This window comes from Lissotriton vulgaris, chromosome 11, assembly GCF_964263255.1.
Source record: "Lissotriton vulgaris chromosome 11, aLisVul1.2, whole genome shotgun sequence".
Classification (NCBI taxonomy): domain Eukaryota; kingdom Metazoa; phylum Chordata; class Amphibia; order Caudata; family Salamandridae; genus Lissotriton; species Lissotriton vulgaris.
In genome coordinates, this window is record NC_141699.1 from 133,640,419 (window position 1) to 133,656,877 (window position 16,459).

Genomic DNA, 16,459 nt, shown 5'->3' on the forward strand with positions numbered 1-16,459 from the left:
GGTCGTAGTGGCCCTCAACAGGCCTCACGAGGTAGAGGTCGCGGTGTTCAAAATGATCGTTCTAATAATTCCTCTGATTCTAATAATTGTTTCGATCAGCGTGGATCGTCATCAGGCAGATCCGCACAGTACAATGTGGACGATTATTACGTCGATCAGGGTACTGACGACGGTAATTACTAGGACAGCCATAGACAAGGAGAGGGAGTAGTATCAGTTCCGGCTGATCAGAGAGGGCCTTACGTCGCAGTTGCCACCTCGGGCGTAGTTGAGCCTTTTCTGTTGGACACTGGTGCAGCGAAAAGTTCCATCATGCATTCGAAACTCCCTGGCGCACCTTTGTCTGGCTTAACAAATGTTTCCGTTGGATTCTCCGGCGCCTCTGTTAGCAATCCGGTTTCTCGCCCTGTGCCCCTTACAATTGGGACTCGTGAGCTGAAAGCTCCTTTGATTTTGACTACTGGTTGTGGTGAGAATCTTTTGGGCCTGGGTTTGCTAAAACGTCTGTATGTGACTCTGTATTGTTCTCCTGCGGGAGTAAAGCTTACATTAGGTGAGAGAGTTGTCTCTCCTATGTATTTGTCCATCGATAAGCTCCCACCGGAATTGAGTTCTCTTCCTGTATCTTTGTGGGCAACAGGTCCCAATGACATGGGCCTTCTTGACATCTCCCCTTATGTTGTTCAGTTGAAATCCAATGTGCGATTACCACGTAATCCCCAGTATCGTATCTCCCTTGATGGTGAGCGAGCGTTGTTGGCGATCATCTATGATTTGATCGAGAAGGATGTTATCGAGGAGACACGAGGAAACGTGTGCAATAGCCCTGTGCTGCCCATTTTGAAACGCACTGATCCATCTAAGCCTCCTGTTTATCGTTTTGTCATTGATTTACGGGAGGTAAATAAAATTGTGGTTCCTCAGTTCCCTGTGGTGCCCGACATTACGGCTCTACTGACTCTGATTCCAGCATCTGCGTCCTGGTTCTCAGTGATCGATCTGAAGAATGCTTTCTTTAGCATTCCGATTGCTGAAGAGAGTAGGGACCTTTTCGGTTTCTCTCTAGGAGGCCGCAGCTTCAGGTTTAAACGCGCTCCTTAGGGCTACTGTGAGAGTCCATCAATATACAGCCAAGCCTTGAAGAGCCAACTTGATGCGTTTGTGTTGCCGGCCGGTGCGGCCTTGATCCAATATGTCGATGACTTATTGGTGGCTGCGGACACACAGGACATTTGCAAAATTGCCCCGGTGTCGTTGCTGCAGCATCTCTGTGACTTGCATCACAAGGTGTCACCTTCTAAACTGCAATATTGTTGTCAAGAAGTAACCTATCTAGGTCACTTGTTGTCAAAGGAGGGAAGAAGGTTGACCCCAGAGAGAATTGCAGCGATTGCTCGGATGACTGTGCCAACAACTCAGAGAGATGTGCGTGCCTTTTTAGGTATCACGTCATACTGCAGGCAATGGATTCCAAATTTTTCATTGCTAGCGAAACCATTGGTAGCCCTCACGTGTAAGGATGTTCCAACTCCTTTGCCATGGACGGAGGAATGTCAGAAAAGTTTTTCTGAATTGCGTGATGCGTTGTGTTCGGCTCCTGTGTTAGGTACTCCTGACTACAGTAAGCCATTTACACTATACGTTCACGAAAGAGAAGGTTGTGCGTTGAGTGTTTTGACGCAACAATTCGGTGGTAAGCAGCGTCCATGGGCATATTTTTCCTCGACCTTGGACCCGGTAGCTAGAGCATTGCCGAGTTGTTTGAGAGCAACAGCGGCAGCTGCGGTGTCCATCCGACAATCTGCAGGATTGGTCATGGATAATATGCTTACGGTGATGGTTCCGCATGCAGATGACACTCTCTTGAATCGTACGAAAACTCAACATCTGACGAGCGCAAGATTGTCTGGTTATGAGTTGACGCTTCTGGCAAGTCACATTCAAATAAAACGCTGCAATGTTCTAAACCCGGCGACTTTGTTGCCAACCAATATGGAATCAGATGAGGTAGCACCCCATGACTGTTACCTACGAACTGAGGAGGAAACAAAAGGTCGTGTTGACCTCAAAAACACTCCCTTGGAGGACCCCAATGGTACCTTGTATGTGGATGGTTCGTGTTTTAAGTTCCGAATGGTGATGTAACGACTGCGTATGCTGTGGTGACTGTAGGAAGGTACCTCCTGACTATGGTTGCCCCCAACTTTTTTGCCCTGTGTTTTAGCTGGTTTTGGACATAGTTGACCTGGGACCCTGCCAATCAGGACCCCAGGCCTACTGCTCTCTCTGTAAAACGGATTCCATGTACCCTAGGTGCATTTCCAATTAGTACTGGGCCACCCTATCAGACCCTGTAACTCAGGGCATGGGTGTACCCAGGGCTGCCAGGGGCTGAAGCATGTATTATGCCACCCCTGGCTGGCCTCTTAAATTTGACACAACTGGCTGCATGACAGCTGGGGCAAAGTCGTGTAACCACCCTTTGCTGTAGGTGTAGTATACCTATACCTAACCCTAAAATGGACACACAGATTCCTATCAGTCACTCCTATGGCAGGCCTTGACAATCCTGAAGGCAGAGTGCTTGGAATCGTGTGAGATGGTGCTCTGGCATGAGCTGAGCCTGTCTGCAGCTTGCGGAACCAAGTCCTAATAGCTGTTCCATGATATCGCATACCATATACTCTTAAGTGCATTATAATCCTCGCGGTTAAATGCTAACTTTGGTATTGCTTTATCAAAACATGTCGAGTAAGGTGTCATACGAATTGGAATACTAACCCCTCGCCAATTCTGGCGACGGGGTTAGCATTCCACCCTTCTAGAGGGACACGACATGTATGTAACTGTGAACCCCGGTTAAAGTTAACTGAAGCCTCAGCTCCACAAAATGGATGCTGCCACCACAGACACGAGTCTGATCCCCTGCAGCTGGGAGTCCTTCCAGCGAGGGGAGCCTGGACAAAGGGTTTCCTGTCAGGGGCGGTGCTAGCACCGTCCCAGACATGGTTTTGTGTATCCTGGGTAGGCAGGGCTTTACAGGAAGGTGACTGCTGAGTGGCACCCCGGTGCTCACTACGCATAGGCCGGTCAGAACCAGTTCCAGGGGCACACCAGCCCCTGGCCTGGGGGAAGTCCGGCATGGCAGAGGGGTGTAACCACCCCCCTCCTAGTCCCACCCATAGGCAGGACCTAGTCACCGGGTCAGCCCCCTTTTTTAGTATAAAGATGGGAGCGGGCCCCCTGTTCAAATTAGATCATCTTTGGAATCAAGACACGACTTTCTTCGAAAGGACATCAAGATTTCTTCTTCAAGATTCTCCCTTGTGGCTAAGGAGTAGTCACCCTGCATCAAGCGGGCACCATCCTAAGAACACTGCGGTCTGCTGCAAGTCCTTCTTCACGAATCCGACGACCCAGCTCGACGAGACCCGGCTTCCCTGGCACCTCTGACCTCTACTCACCTCTACAGCAAAGCTGAGAACCGTGAGTGCGACGAGACCTCGAGGGACCGACAATCGCCAAGACTGCACGACTTCTTTGTAACAAGCCCACCGAGTCTTCCACTAGTGAGTGCTTTGGGGTCCGAGAAGCCCCAACCCTGAGCAGCTCCAGCACCGAAGATCAGCCCTCCAGCATCTCCACGATCTGCGTGGGGCCCTTCTGCTTTTGCGTGCTCACCGCGCTGTGTGGCTACTAGCCGGCTGGCTTGTGGCCTTCTTCACGACGCCCGACGACATCACTGCTGCTGGTCTGGTTGCTCCAGACTGGCCCTTGCTTCCTTCTTCAAGAGAGGCACCCCGGACCCTCCTGGTCCACTCCAGACGCCATTTTAGGTCCACCGCGTGGGCTTGAATTTGCCAAGGCTTTGTTGCCCAATCCTGGGTCCAGCGACGCCGACAGCTTCCATCTTCGTGGGACAGCTCGTTCCTCCTTCCTGGTCGCCGACAACGCCTCCTGGTCCGTGAGATCTTCGAGCACAGCGTCACCCACTCACCTTGTCGAGGTGGCTACCATCCGGTGCCCTCCTGGTGCCCACTGACTACTGGCTAGTAGTCTCAAACTTGGTCCCCTCTGCTTTCAGGTGTCATCTTCCATCGATCCAAGCTTGGATCCACCGAACTTTCTTCACTGGTCGCCTGCCAGCAACTTCTTTCTTCCAGGCTCCTGGTCCGGCAACGAGGATTCCCGACGTCTTTTGAGTCCTATGCAGCTGCAGCCCCTGGGCTAGGTAACTTCGGCATTTCGGTGCCCCAGCATAGCCTCACTATCCAAGGGTCAGGATCCACTTTCGTTTTCTCCCTACCAGGTCGGGTTCGCCCGAGAACACTAACTTTGCAATTTCTAGCTACCATAGACTTTGTCCCGCATCTCGCGTGAGAGTGCACACACTGCACCCGAGTCCCCTGGGTCTCCTAGAAGTAATCTAACGATTCTATAGTCAAGTCCTAGCGATTCCAAAGCCTATTAGTACTGTACTTACCTGCTAGTAATTTCGCATTCCACTTTTCAAGTATATGGTTTTCCGTGCCCCTCGGGCATTTGTATATACTGTGCTAACTTAAGTATTTTTGTAAGAGTTTTGGTTTGTGCTAAATACCCTGTCCTCATAAAGAGTACAGGGCTGTTGTGATTCTTAATAAATAACTGTTTATTTTCATAACACTTGTGTGGTGTCCTTTCACTTGGTGTTCAAGGGGTATATGTGGTATAACAGCTGGCTTAACACGCCCTCTCGAGTCTTTAGCCTTAGACTGCTCGTATCCACGCTACTAGGATAGCTGGTCTATAAGGTTGACTTACAACCAATCATCAATAAGGGTTGCTGGACTGATACATAGTGTTCACTAGAATAGTGACCACTGCATATCAGGCCACCTTCTCACAGTGACGTTGAATACGGTTGTGGAAACTGAGAGATTGAATCAGAATTCTGCACAGGCAGCGGAGCTAATTGCCTTAACCAGAGCGTGTGTTTTGTCGAAAGGGAAACGGGTGAATGTGTTTACAGACAGCCAGTATGCGTTTGGTGTTGCACACAGTTTTGGACGTTTGTGGAGAGAGAGAGGTTTTATAACATCGCATGGTACGAAGATACAGCATGGACAACTTGTGAATGATCTTTTGGATGCACTTACATTGCCCAAGCAGGTGGCGATTATTAAGTGTAGTGCACACCGTAAGGTGATGGATGATGTCGGTCGTGGCAATGCGTTCGCTGATGAGATTGCTAAGGAGACTGCAAGAAACCTTACAACTAGAATGTATGTGACGAGTTCGGTAAGGTGGCCTGCAGAAACTGGTATGTGTGAAGACACTATCGAGAGTGTGAAAGCGATTCAGAGTGAGGCCACCGAGACCGAAAAGACTAAGTGGAAAGAGAGTACGGGAAAGCTGGATGCGAATGGCTGTTGGATTGATTTGTCGGAGAATAAAAGGTGGATGTTGCCGGATGCGTATGTGCTGGCTGTTGTGACTATGGCACACGGTTTGTCACATATTAGCGCGAAAGGTATTTGTAAGTTGTTGTCCCCTGTATGGAAGAATGATGGTATTGCTAAGTGTGCTGAGAGATTGGTTAAGAATTGCATGATATGTATGATGTACAATCCTGGTAAGGGAACTCCTACACCCCCTGGCCATTTTGCTCCCCCTTCATGTCCCTTTGAGGTGATTCAGTTAGACTTCATCCATATGGAGCGATGCAATAACTTAAAATACGTTTTAGTTGTGGTTTGCGCATTCTCCCGATGGATTGAAGCCTACCCTCTTAAAGACAATACTGCCCTGTCCACTGCGAAAGTCCTGCTGAAGGAATACTTTCTCGGTATGGAATGCCACGGATTGTATGGTCTGATAATGGAAGTGAGTTTGTGGGGAGTGTGATGAAGAGTGTGTGTAAGGGCCTTGGAATTACACAAAAATCCCACAGCGCCAATCATCCCCAGTCAGCAGGTTTGGTTGAAGGGTACAATGGCACTCTCAAATTAAAACTCACGAAGATTCAGGCTACGACTGGTCTCTCGTGGCCTGACGCTTTGCCTTTAGCTCTGCTGTCAACTAGGACGACTGTACACTCTCGAGTAGGGCTTAGCCCATATGAGATTGTGTTCGGCCATCCTGCCAATGTTTGGGGGGTCCCCAGACCCAGTGTGTTTTCTGATCTTGAGTATCCAATGTTGATCGATTATCTTCATGATCTGACTGCTAAACTGAGGTTAATTCACCAACAAGTCTTTGAAGCACTACCGAGGCAGACGGAGGGTCCAGGCCACCAGCTCCAGCCCGGAGACTGGGTGGTGACGAGGAATTTTGGCCGAAAACGAAACCTTGAACCCAGATTTATTGGACCCTACCAGGTGCTCCTTGCCACGAGAACTGCTGTTCGTTTGGAGGGTCGCAAGCACTGGGTGCACGCCACCCACACCAAGAAGGTACCCATACCTTTGCCAGCGGACTCGTGGGTACGGAAGGGCAACGCCTCGTCTGAAGCCGAGGTTGTACCGAACTTTGCTCCATTTAGCGACGCTCAACCTGTCGGAGATACCTCAGTGCAGCCGGACGATATTGTTGAACATTTGTCATCAAGGAACTCAAGATATGAACAATTGTCTGGTCGACAAGATTCTGTTTCATCATCTGACCAACTGTTTGAAGATCAGACTCGTCCTGGGAGAAGCAGATATTTTCTCCGTTCCAACACTAGAGACAAATAAAAAATATTTTCTCCCCTGACATCCACGTAACCCCATCATCACTCTGAACACTTTTGAATAACTGTGATTTTGTAAATTTTGAGTTTTTTTCCTGCATATGTGTATTTGTTTCCACAGCTAGGAGATTTTGTATATACTGTTTAATTAAAGTACCTTACATCCGGGTGGACCGTAAGGCTGTGCGGCTACTTCCTTCTGGTTAGTAGGTCTCGACACTAGGTTGGAGACCGTCGATTCCTAGGAACTCCTGGGGATCGACCATTGCTACACAGAACGAAGTGCGTCAAGAACGTTGCGGACGGTTTTAGAGGATGGCTTTCTCGAAGCTGTCGGAACTGGAAAAGGCTCAAGCTCAAAGATTCAAACTACATAGAATTGCACGTACAAAATGCTTCATGTTTCAGGTGTTCCTCCTATTCGTAACTGTTTCTTCGTTATTGGTGGGTGGGGTGTATTACATGATACAGTCATTATTGCCTTCTGCCTCACCTACCCCTTCTTCGGAACCTAAACCTACCTCCACTGTTTCTCCTCATTCCTTCCATATCCTACCTCAACACGAGCAGGTTAGACGTGCGGAATTTATGAACAATTCCTTCGTTCAGCTCCTTCATCAGCATCAGTTGGTGATGAACACCACCAATTGTTGGGTGTGTGGGTTAATGCCACATACCACTGATAAGGGAATTCCGTACCTGGTCCTTCCTTACAGTTCCCAGGGTTCAGCTCGAGCATTCCAAACAATGTTTCGTAGCGCACTAGATTCCTACCCCAATCGAGAGCCACGTTCTCCACACTTTGGTCCCGGCCCGTACCATAAGTCTTTGGCGATAGCGATTGCTGATTTAGATAGGGATATCTTTGATCCATCGCTTATTCCAGAGGAAGAGGTGCGAGCCTATAGGGATCTGAGTGAGGCTGAGTATAGTGTGCTAGTAAGTGATAGACAGCTCAAAAGTTCATCTCCAATATGGATCGTACCCCACCTCGGTAATTTCTGTTTGAAAGGCCGTGGTCGAAGCCCGAGAGCTCATCTTGGGGAGAGTGCTTTCACTGACACGTATGTTTTACCAATGCTCTCTTCACCTGTTCTTTTGACTGCCAAGGGTACGTACTTTGTCTGTTACGACCGTGCATATACATGGTTGCCCCTTGACTTCTCGGGCACCTGTTATATCGCAAATTTGTTGCCGCCGACTTTTACAGTCGCCTCAGATTATCACAAGACTAGAGTTGTGAGAGGAGTGATTAGTAAAGAGGACACTGCCGATCAAGAAGCAGGAGACTTCTTTAAGGGTTTCTTGCCGTTTTGGGGACCTATGATTAATAGTAAGAACCTGAGACAGTTGACTCGAGTGGTGGAATCGACCGCTAATATCACTGCAAGTGCCCTTGGTAACATCACAGCAGAGCTTCAGGCAGACAGGCTTATGACGTTACAAAATCGTATGGTTTTAGACGTCGTCTTAGCAGATAGAGGTGGAGTATGTAAAGTGATCCATTCGAGTTGTTGTATTTTCATTCCTGACAACGCTCCAACTGTCTATCAAGCCATCTCGAAGTTGCATAAGATCTCAGAGTCCATACACGTGGACGTAGGGGATTGGACGCTACTTGGGTGGTTTTGGGGCCTGATGTCGACTTGGGGTTGGAAGATTCTGATGATCATTGGGGTTGTTGCGGCATTCCTGTTCACGTGTTGTCTTTGTGTGCAGTGTGGTCCTGCCTTATGTGGCCTTTGCACTACAACGTGTATAAGGCGGCCGCCTGTCACCAAGGAAGCGCTGATGGATAGAATAATGTTGCAGCAGCATCTACATGGTCTGATGAATATTGAGATCGATTCTGATTCTGACTAGTGCTTGCCTACATGAGGGCAAAAGGAGCGTCTGAGGTTCTGTGACAATTGTAAGTGGTGTTTTCGACTCGCCCGAATATGGTTGAGTCTGGTATCTATGAACCGCAAATGACGAGTTTAGTGGGTGTACACGTTTTCGCTGTATTAGCCTAAACCGTTCGTTTGTTTCGTGGGTTTCTTCATCTGAACCCACGGGTTCCATTTTAGATATGGCATCCATTTTGTTTCTTGCCCTCAAGTAGCCAGCGAACGGACGCTGTCCGCTTCGTGACCCTGGGATTCCCAAACTCTTGCGGAAGACACGTGTTCCTTTGAGGGTGTCTTTATGATGAGGGAGATGACACTGTAAGGCAGATGGCCCCGCTCGAGGCTCATCTTGCCGTGCCGATCTATTGTTATTCATAGGGCACGTCCCCTTTGATCCCTGCAATCGTGTTTCCTGATACCACCCCCTTTTAACTCTCTTCGATTGATTCACCATCCTTGTCTTCCTCTGCACCTGTTTCTGTCTCTTCCTTGATTCGTTTATAGCCAAACGGAATGTACTAATGGTGGGAAGATGTACTTTTACAGTTGGGAACTGCCAAATACTACTGTAATTATGTTCCGGGCCCTGAATACATGAAAGCGACTCCCTATGAAATGTACTGTGGGAAGTGGGTTGTAACCTTTTGTTTGTCATGTTATCCTATGACAGAAAATTGTATAAAAGGAGCGATCTACAGATACAATTCGAAGCAGTCTCCTAGAACCTACACGTGTTGTACTTCTTGTGACTTCTGTGTTCCCTGCAGTAAATAAACCTCGAATCTTTGACGCCGAAGGAAGTGTCTAGTGTCTCTGTCATTTGTACGCCGGAACAGGTAACCCACGAAGGTTTCAGGTGTTATCCCTGGCACCGCTGGGTCTTAGAATAACCCAGTCCTTCAAGGGGAGATAGTTAAAATGCGTGAATCGGAATCTTGGATTGTGGGATCCCTCTTTCACCTGCAGAAACATCTTGGACCAAGCTTTGGCCAACAATATTTGCAGTAAGACACCAACCCATCTAGCATGTGCACCCACTGCATAATACGATGGTGTAGAATTGAGGGATGGGTTTACAATGGAGACAGCATGAGTTGTGCTGTCCGGAGTCAAAAGTGCATGTAATGTGAGGTATAAAGGAGGTTCAACTTACCCTGTCTTTCATGTGTCATGCAATGCATGTTGTATGGTATGGAATGTCAGAATATGACCTGTTCCTATGCTATAAGTATCCATAATATCAAATACGTTGAATACATTGTTGAGATAAGATTGACAGATCTCTAATGACAGTGCTCCTTTCTTGGAAAACCTGTCCAGAGGAGACAAGTTGCAGACAAGGGCTATATTGAAAAAAAGTGAGAATACATCTTCATTACTAATGCACGCATCAGTGGATTCACCCATAATGGTTTTAGGCAAATTGGCAATGCTACAGTGATAAAAAGGTACGGGTATCTCAAAAGCACATCTTTCAGGCATGAGGTTTTATCCACAAATATATGCTATTTGATGGACATAATCACTTGAGAAAGTAAGTGGATGAGACTTGAAAACTTGGAAAGCCATATTCAAATATGAATACAGTACAATACCTCACCTCATGCTTAGCAAAGTGGAGTAGGTGTCCTAACTTGTGGATCCATCTTGGCAAGGGGCTATTGCCTTCTCTCCTGAGTTTTGAAGAATTAATGGAAGGGGCTTCCACAGCATATTGCACTGCGCATTCGGACTTCGGAAAAACTGCCTCAACATATGTTCATATCAAATCTAATTACATTCCCACTATCCAACATGTTAAATTAATTACAACAAGTGAAAAGAATCTGTGAGGGGATAGCAAAGGACCTTAACTCTAGAATGTAATTGTCAAGAAAGAAATTCCATTAGCTGAAACAGTAAAGTGTTTGAAGCAACATAAAAGGAAAGTAAGAATGAACAGCACATATTTCTCTTAATAAAACCAAATGAAGTGGCACAATCACATGACCACTAGTGATCAAAAATGAATGTTTTCAGAAGGACATTAAGCAAAATGGAGTTTGACAAAAGTGTGTACTTACGGACAAAACAAGGATAGGTCATAATGCACATAAAAAATAACAATAATCCATTTTTATACAGTGCATCATATATATCATTTTGCAGCCTCAAGAGTTATTATTAACCAATTCAGTGGTGTTTCCGGAATTCAAATATGTTAAGTGCAAGTCACAGAAGATGCCTCTGGCAGGTCAGGAACTTAAAGACCATCTTGCTGGTACTAATATCTGTTAATGGCCATTATGATGTTGGGAAACACATTTTCTTTCAATTCAAACCAGAATGAACTAGGATAACTTTGCAGAAAACCTCAGGGGTCCTATTACCTGAGGGATAAGCAGCTCCACTTCTTTGGCTGCAACAGTGGAAATAAGGGTGAATCAATGATGCATGAGGAAATTGTGAAGAAAAAAGGGCAACTAGCTGCATCAATACGCCTTGTTTGTGTCAGTTCCAACAAGAATGTCAATATGAAATAAGGGTACATCTGAAGGTCAGCTAAGAAGGCGGAGGCATACTTCAAAGAATACCCCATAGTTTGGGCAGGAATGATATTACTTTTTAAAAATTCTACACTTACAGTTTGAAGCAACTATAATGAAATCAATAACATGTTGAGAAAAAAGGGTAATTTGTGTTTCTGTTTAAATTAAATTATACATGTACAAGAACTGAGATTACCTTTCTGAAACTCAGGGACATGTTAAAATTCTTGTAATTTAAATTACCAGACTTCTAAAATACTGTATAATATGAATTTCACTGTTCCAACAAAAATGTTCACATAAAGTTAATATCTAGACCTACCAGGGAGCTCATGTCTGAGTTCTGCATGCATGAACTTAAACAGGTTGGCAGATTCAATCGATTCCAATTTGGTGTTGATGTCCTGTGCGTTCTTCTGGATCTGGTGAACAAGTGATTCAAACTTTACAACTCCCTGGGTACAGCGGGTAATGTAATCCCCAATACCTTAGAAAAAAAATATAATGATATACCTTGACGTAGAGCTTAGTCAACAATGCTTGCTTTAAGGCTACTGTCTTACATAATAACAAAGTGTTATACGTTGCAACTGGATCTAATGTGAGAATATGCCAAGTAAAGGGAGGGAGCTACTTTGTCCATGTCAGGAATCAGAGCAACACAATATCCAATGGGTAAAAACTAGTTTGAAGATAGCTTAGGTCTTCCAGGAGTAGTGGCTCATTTTTAATATGTCCTATGTTATTTAAATATAACAAGCCTCAATTTCTGTGCAGGGAGATTTTGCACACAATTCATAAAAGTATTATCAAACAATCATAGCTACTTCAATAAGTCGATTATTTCTATCCACGTAGGGAACAACTTTTGGCTAATTCACATACCTTTCCAATGACCCATGCTTTGAGTATTGCCAAGTATATATGAAAAGATTACTTTAGCTTATTTGAGTAATCCAACGCATGTGTATTTTACAAATTGGAAAGTTTAAAATGTCACCTAAAATATCATCAGTGCCTAAATCCACCTTATGTATTTTAAATTGATTGGCGTGCTTCTACTTGCTTTTCCCCTAACATATGCTTTGACAATTTGTGTATATTTTAGGTCTCTTATAAGTTGACGTTGTGGCTTTTGGTAAAGAAACTAGGGTCTACTACACTGAGGAAATAAAAAGAAATTACTACAGGTTCTTCATCACTGATTTTTTATATTCACATCCATTAAACATACTCTCATTCACTATGACACCCTAGTAATGCTCAAATTAAGCACTGTTTCCATAAATTGCATATGTACACCATAGATGTTCTACGATTTGTGCAAAAGTGATTAAGTAATTTCTGATTGTCAATCATGTTTAATGCATGAACAGATTTAAACTTTTTCCTGCAGAAAGTGAGTCTTATTTCTGGTAAGAATATGGGGAGTCGGCACTTTATTTCACTCACTTTATTGAGACAGATATTTTCAGTTTGTGCACACCCAACAGTAAATTAAGGGAGAGTTCATTAGTATGTGGTATTACTGAGCAGTAAAGAGAGACATGTCTAAACACAACTATTTGTAGACAAAACTCCCATTCTTTCTCTGGGAATGGCCTAAAATCTGGAACTATCTGCCTACCCACATCAGGACTAATCCCTCCTTCACGATCTTCAAGAGACAACTAAAAGAATTTCTCCTCAACCGTCACCTCTTTGCCTCTGGACAATGAACAGGATCTATGGGACCCCCAGTACTCTTGACTCTAATCATTGTCCCCTAATGTCTATGCTTCTATTCATATTATGCTGCTCTTTTCATGCTTTGCTGCTTGAATGTCAATAGTTCTGTTCATGTTCTGCTGCTGTGAAGCGCTCTGAAACCCTTCGGGTCTTGTAAGCGCTATTTAAAACTCCAAAAATAAAATAGAATACAGCCTCAGCATGCATCAACAAAAAAGACACCAAGAATTTTAAAAGTTTAAGCTTGTAGATCATGCATCTTAGTATCAAAGAACAAGTTACTTACCTTTGGTAACAATATATCTGTAAGAAACAGTAGTTAGTATTAGATTCCTTACCTTAGAATATCCCCAGGCGTCAGACTGGATCCGGAACTTTTGCGTTGCAGTACCCTTGCGCGTCGGTAGGCGTCGTCTGCGGCTCCGCGTCCGTCGTTGGCACCGTGATGACGTCGTCAGAGTAGTTAGACGCCGCCTCCGCGTGCTGACGTCAGTACTTAGACACAGCTTTTTCGCGCCAGAAACGCAGAGCCATGTTAAAAACCAACACTGGTGCTGAGGTTCCTTAATTTCGACTCCATTTTACATTCAAACTCCATTTTGTGTTGCCTTTACACAGGCTGCATGATTCTCGAAGTGTCTCTGCCCTTTTGGACTGCAATGTGTTGAAAACCCCCTCTGTCCTTGTCTTGAAACTCATCTCAGAGGCCTAAACTAATCCTTGTCTGGACTGCCTAATCCCTGTATCAACTATCTGTTAGCCTTTAGCATTCTTTTCGTGCTGTATCTTATCTTTTGGCCTTCGCTATTCTCTCCCTGTGTTTTCCTATTCCACAACCTTTCCTTTGAAGCATACAGACATGTACTGCCATTACTGATTGATCTATAGGTGGTGTAATTGATTGGCTTATCGGGTTGGGCAAAAGCACAACTCAATGGGGATGTTCTGGTTACATGATGGCTTGTTTGAATGTTTTCCTATTCGCTAATATTTGGCAGATCTTGTATGCCCTTATTAGGTATTTTGCATGCTTGCAAAAACTAGGACTGCCCCTTACTTTTATGCTGAGTTTTGTAACCCTAAGCATATATAAGGCCTCTGTTTTTTGTACTCCTCAGACTGCCTCATTCATTTGCTAAGGCTTCTGTGTGACATAGTCTCACTTATTTAAGTTTAATAAAAATGTTCTCTTTATATTCCAGCTTCTGTGTCAGATTATTCTTTTGTATTAGTGAGACCCCTGAGAATGAAGATTTTGTTTCTTCAAATGGCGCAGCCAATGTGGGCTTCATCAGAGAAGTGACTTTCAGAGGGAGTGATCTTGTCAGGAGACTGAAATCTACTGAGGAAGACAGGACGGGGCTCTACTACTCTGTGCACAGAGATTCTGGGGATTCTTTGTCTTTGCATCCCAGTATATTTCTGATCTTCCTGATTTTGATATTCCACGTGATGTCACTCCTGACTGAGAACCTTTTTGGCGTGAGTATTTAAAAAAAAAAAAAGACCGTTAGGTCATGTAGAACTTGACAGTTAGAATTTGGAGAACATTTTGATTGGTAAAAGTAAGGTAGTTTTAGTAACCCTTACTGTAGCTTTGGAATTTGGGAATTTGTGTTGGCTAACTTTAGATATGTATGGATTTGATATGCAAATTGCAATTTGTGTAGGCAGATTTTTCTCTATCTGATTTAGTTGAACGGTGCACGTACAAAGAGTACCTTAAGTACTACTTTGATTATAATATTTGCATAATTCTGCAAATATTTTTGGCATGCCTGTTTTAAAGCTCGCATCGAAGAATGTGTTGCTTTTCTGAAAGGTACCATAGTGTGATGTGAGGTAAATTAGCCGGCTCCCCTAGAGGGAATATCTAAATAGGTTTAGATTTAAAAACATATTTCTTCCTTGGTGATTTTGTATCCCCAGGGAATTAAAATATGAAATAATACAAAACAAGGATCCTTTGTTCTGCGCAATTTTATAAATGAAGAAATGCAGAATGATTTTTTGGTGTTCTGCCAGCCAAAGCTAGTGAATTGAGTGTGTTTTGGGTTCTTGGATATGTAGCAGTCTGTTTTTGCAGTCTTTTTGAACATTATTGAGAAGCGTTTCTTGTAAATATGGCTTACAACTAGTATTTATAAATGGTTTGGTTTAAGTACAGTCTGTGGGCTGTCCTTTGTTTCAGTCCTAAGTGTTGATCTGTGGGTTAAATGTGTGTTTAAATGTCTATGTGGTTTTCCCATTAGTGCAAGTTTTGTAAGTACATAGCGATGGCGCTATTTATGAAATGCATGGCTAAAGCGCGCCGTATTGTGTGTCCTGAGTGTTTGACCCCTTTTTGTTTATGTCTGAAATGAGCTCAAATGTGTGTTTGTGTTTCTTTTTGATGTTTTCAGTCTATTAAGCAAAATGTCTAAATGCTTAAAAAAAAAATAAGATTCAAATTCACATTCACTAGGAATAAAAAGGCCCCGAAAAACGAATGGTGTGTTTTGTAGAAAAACAAACTTATAGCATTTTTACTTACATACATTGTATTAGAAATTAACAGGCAAACACTTCAGCTGAAGTAAGTTTTTGCTGAACTCAAACGCATATTATAGAACACACATAGATATGTCTTCATTTGAAAAAGACTGTCATCGTGCTCATGTTACAACCCTGGGAGACAAGCTAAATAAACAGGAGTATTTACTCAGCCAGGACTTTGCCCTCAGTTAAACACGGGTGAATCTTTGCATTTCAGAATAGTGTTTTAAAAAAAGGTTACAAACTAAGGTTCATTATTTTGTATTACAGAAAGACATTTCAATTAAGGGTTTCCTCTCTTTAAGCATTTTTTGTAAGCATATTCTTGGTTCTGTTGCTAAATAAAAATTGTCCTTTTTAGAAAGAAAAAAATGTGGCGCAAAAATGTTTGTCATGTTATAAGTTAGGCTTCTGTGCTTAGGCTTATAAATGAATGCGTCTAAAATGATAGGCAAGAGATGCAGCTTGCTTTTATTTGTGGTATTATCAAACATTATTGGGTTTATTAAAAATAATTATTAATTATGAAAAATAATTATTAAAAATAAGTGCTTCTAAATTCGTTTTTTACTATTTATAAAGCTTAATGCTCATACTGTGACCTCCTAGCATTATAATTTAATTTGAGTTGTGTTGCACTGCATAATGAGGACATTAGCATATGGAATTTCACTTAGCGCAGGCGTAAAAAACTAATTTTTCTAAAGACTTACAAGAGATATGCCTACTGTCCATCTCTGTAATCTGTAAAGAACATTCTGAGAATGATTAATATGTAACACAATGATAGGATATTTATTTTTAAGTGCCCCAAATATCAAAGTCGAATTTGGGTAAAATTGTCCTTATTCAAACAGCATTCTTGCCATTTAAAATAGCTTTAACGTGCCTTAGGCTACAGTAAATGCATACATTCAGGTCTAATACAAATTTGCAGGTTGTTCCCATTTGGGGTTGCTTTTAATGGCTCAGTGAACCAATGTGCCTGGTACAGAGGTTTGAGTTTAATAACAGGGTTGAAGGTTTTAACTCTAGCTCTGGACCTACTGAGACGTTCATACAATTAA

At 43.6% G+C, this 16,459-nt stretch overlaps 1 protein-coding gene across 1 annotated transcript in view; it reads right to left on the minus strand.

Annotated features, from left to right (window-relative positions):
- The window catches only part of DNAH10 (dynein axonemal heavy chain 10), a 1,963,751-nt gene that overhangs the window by 1,482,391 nt on the left and 464,901 nt on the right, over positions 1–16,459 (minus strand). Inside the window, exon 17 of the mRNA XM_086942901.1 lies at positions 11,452–11,616. Within this exon, the coding sequence (XP_086799027.1) occupies positions 11,452–11,616 (165 nt within the window). The remainder of the gene's footprint in view (positions 1–11,451; positions 11,617–16,459) is intronic.